Below are 3,749 nucleotides of genomic sequence, written 5' to 3'. Positions count from 1 at the left end.
CCTTACTAAAGGAAGAAAATTTATAGCAAAGGGTGGTTACTCTAATTTTAATTATCATACTTTTATAATAATTATTTTAAAAAACAATATCTTGAAACATAAAATTCAAAAAATATAATAAAATGAGGTACCACTATTTTGAAGCACTTTTGTTCTCTCCACCTTCCATTCCACCACCACAAAAGAAAAGAAAAGCATTCCGTAGTCAAATTAATAAGATTAATATTCCTCCTCTATAGAAGGATCTAGAAACCCACCCTTGGCGCTTCTGTATATAATAATTACACTTTGCATTGCATTCATCGTAACCTTAACCTTCAATTCAATCGACTTCTTCTTCTGTAAACCTATCCTCAATCCTCTTCACTGATGGCGGCCACAGAGACGTTTGCGTTCCAAGCGGAGATCAACCAGCTGCTGAGTCTCATCATCAACACCTTCTACAGTAACAAGGAGATCTTCCTCCGTGAGCTTATTAGCAACTCATCAGATGTAAGTAATTAATTAGTTGCTTTCGTTTATATTGTGTTCCATCGGTTTATGTAATTTAGTGCCAGTTGTTATCGATAATTAAATTTTTACTTCCTGTTCATCTAGCGGATCCGTGATTAGGTAGGTTATTGTGAATAGTAGCACCCAGTGTAGCATCTATTTACTAATTGATTAAACGTTGCATATGGTAGGTATCACATCACATGTTTAGCTATTATTATTATTATTATTATCATCTTCTAAAGCTAGGCATGAACCAGATTGCTAAGCAGTTGATGATAATATGCCGGGAAATTGTTCAATTTATTTTGTTAATATGGCTACTAAACCTAATAATTAAAAGTTAGCACTTAAAATTTGATATTAAACTCATATCAATTTGTTATATATTCTATTCTTCGCCGTTCAGTAATTTATTATTATCTAATTTGAAAACAATTTCAAGCATGCTGTGATAGAATTAGAAAGGTAAGTGTAACTAAATCGGATACTTTCGTTAAGGTTACATACATGCTTCTTGTTTTTACTTTCAAATTATTTATTTCTAGTGGTTGACAAACTTGTATGGCAAAAAGATCCCGGGGAGTTTATTTGTGTCTGTATTCATTGTAAAATTATGCACTAGCTCATCTTCGTCTCTTGCCATTTGATTAACATTGTGTTTCTTCATCAACTGTTTCATTGTATCAAAATTAATTACTTTTATACCATGCTAGGCTTTGGATAAAATCCGTTTTGAAAGCTTGACCGATAAGAGCAAGCTAGATGCACAGCCTGAGCTTTTCATTCACATCATTCCCGACAAGACCAACAACACGTTGACCATTGTTGATTCTGGAGTTGGAATGACCAAGGCTGGTAAGAAAATACTACTGTTTAAGCCCAACTAATATAATGTTAAAAGTAAATGACTTTATAAACTGTAACTATCTACAACTTTTACAGATTTGGTGAACAATTTGGGTACCATTGCAAGATCCGGCACCAAAGAGTTCATGGAAGCCATTGCAGCTGGTGCTGATGTCAGCATGATCGGACAATTCGGTGTCGGTTTCTACTCTGCTTATCTTGTTGCTGACAAAGTTGTTGTAACAACCAAGCATAATGATGATGAACAATACGTGTGGGAGTCGCAAGCTGGCGGGTCATTTACTGTGACCCGAGACACCTCGGGTGAATCCATTGGCAGAGGGACCAAAATGACCCTCTATTTGAAAGAAGACCAACTTGAATATCTTGAAGAGCGCAGGCTTAAAGATCTGATCAAGAAGCATTCAGAGTTCATCAGCTACCCAATCTCTTTATGGATTGAGAAGACTACTGAAAAAGAGGTTTCTGATGATGAGGACGAAGACGAGAAGAAGGACGAAGAAGGAAAAGTTGAAGAAGTTGACGAGGAAAAAGAGAAAGAAGAAAAGAAAACTAAGAAGATAAAAGAAGTGTCACATGAATGGGACTTGGTTAACAAGCAAAAACCTATCTGGATGAGGAAACCTGAAGAGATTACAAAGGAAGAATACACTGCTTTTTACAAAAGTTTAACCAACGACTGGGAAGAACACTTGGCGGTCAAGCATTTCTCAGTCGAGGGCCAACTCGAATTCAAAGCTATCCTCTTTGTTCCCAAACGTGCCCCGTTTGACCTCTTTGACACTAAAAAGAAGCCAAACAACATCAAGCTATACGTCCGACGTGTCTTCATCATGGATAACTGTGAGGAATTGATACCAGAATACTTGAGTTTTGTAAAGGGTATTGTGGATTCTGAAGACCTTCCACTTAATATTTCCCGAGAGATGTTGCAGCAGAACAAGATTTTGAAGGTGATCAGGAAGAATTTGGTTAAGAAGTGTATTGAACTGTTTCAAGAGATTGCTGAGAACAAGGAGGATTACAAGAAGTTTTATGAAGCTTTCTCAAAGAATCTTAAATTGGGTATACATGAAGATTCCCAAAACAAAACCAAACTCGCTGAATTGCTTCGGTATCATACTACCAAGAGCGGGGATGAGATGACGAGTTTGAAAGACTACATGACTCGCATGAAGGAGGGTCAGAACGACATCTACTATATTACTGGTGAAAGCAAGAAGGCGGTTGAAAACTCCCCGTTTTTGGAGAAGTTAAGGAAGAAGGGGTATGAAGTATTGTACATGGTGGATGCGATAGACGAGTATGCGGTTGGTCAGTTGAAGGAATTCGAAGGAAAGAAGTTGGTTTCTGCAACTAAGGAAGGATTAATGCTTGATGAAACCGAAGACGAGAAGCAAAAGAAGGAAGCTTTGAAAGCAAAGTTTGAGAGTTTGTGTAAGGTGATCAAAGATGTGTTGGGAGACAAGGTGGAAAAGGTTATTGTTTCAGACCGCGTGGTTGATTCCCCGTGTTGTTTGGTTACTGGTGAGTACGGGTGGACCGCTAACATGGAGAGAATTATGAAAGCTCAAGCTTTGAGGGATTCAAGCATGGCGGGTTACATGTCGAGCAAGAAGACTATGGAGATTAACCCTGAGAACCCGATTATGGAAGAGTTGAGGAAGCGGGCTGATGCTGATAAGAATGATAAGTCGGTTAAGGATTTGGTTATGTTGTTGTTTGAGACTTCATTGTTGACGTCTGGTTTCAGTTTGGATGACCCGAACATGTTTGGGAACCGGATTCATAGAATGCTGAAGCTTGGGTTGAGCATCGATGAGGATGGCGATGACGGTGATGTGGACATGCCTGCTCTTGAGGAAACTGATGGTGATGCAGAGAGTAAGATGGAGGAAGTTGATTAAGTGAGTTTTGAAGCATATTTACGTTGCAATTAGTTTTGTTGGATTTGGATTTTCATAAGTTTGGCTGGTTTAATTTTTTTTGTTATTTAGATTTTTTTGAACTTGGGTGTTATTTTTGTAAACAAGTGCTGAAATCGAAATATCTTTCACAAGTTAGCTGGAAGCAAAAGTTTATTAAAATTTGAAATAGAATTAAGTGAACAAGCTGTAAGTTAAGGAGCCGGTTTGACCTGCTCAATTTGACAACTTGTTAGCAGCCCATGTGTGTTTGGTTTGTTAGAGCATTCTCATCCAACCCCTTATTTTATGTAAGGGGTGTTTTTATATTTTAGAAAAAGTAGTGATTTTTCTGTATATTTGAAAAGTTACTGTTCACCTTCTATAATTTTTTAATATATTTTGAAAGTGGTGGTAAGTGAAGAGAAAAGAAAAGGTAATGATAATATAAAAGTATTATTTAATTGAAATAGAGAGAGAAAA

The 3,749-nt window shown here is 37.1% G+C and overlaps 1 protein-coding gene across 1 annotated transcript; it reads left to right on the top strand.

Annotated features, from left to right (window-relative positions):
- Positions 1 to 369: 369 nt before the first annotated feature.
- Positions 370 to 3,386, top strand: LOC143538241 (heat shock cognate protein 80-like). The gene is made up of 3 exons (XM_077031843.1): positions 370 to 492; positions 1,209 to 1,350; positions 1,438 to 3,386. The coding sequence occupies exons 1-3, from the start codon at positions 370 to 372 to the stop codon at positions 3,267 to 3,269; spliced, it is 2,097 nt and encodes a 698-aa protein (XP_076887958.1). The 3' UTR covers positions 3,270 to 3,386.
- The last annotated feature ends 363 nt before the right edge of the window (positions 3,387 to 3,749 follow it).

This window comes from Bidens hawaiensis, unplaced genomic scaffold, assembly GCF_021521415.1.
Source record: "Bidens hawaiensis isolate Kalapana, Puna unplaced genomic scaffold, B.hawaiensis_p1.1 tig00011511_1, whole genome shotgun sequence".
NCBI classification, from domain to species: Eukaryota; Viridiplantae; Streptophyta; class Magnoliopsida; order Asterales; family Asteraceae; genus Bidens; species Bidens hawaiensis.
This window is presented reverse-complemented; position numbering and strand designations above follow the sequence as displayed.

Bases quoted from the DNA above. Each gene is read 5' to 3' on its own strand.
- LOC143538241 (XM_077031843.1), top strand. From the start codon at position 370: ATGGCGGCCACAGAGACGTTTGCGTTCCAAGCGGAGATCAACCAGCTG. The intron at 493-1,208 runs GTAAGTAATTAA...ATACCATGCTAG, and splicing joins TTATTAGCAACTCATCAGAT to GCTTTGGATAAAATCCGTTT. The intron at 1,351-1,437 runs GTAAGAAAATAC...CAACTTTTACAG, and splicing joins AGTTGGAATGACCAAGGCTG to ATTTGGTGAACAATTTGGGT.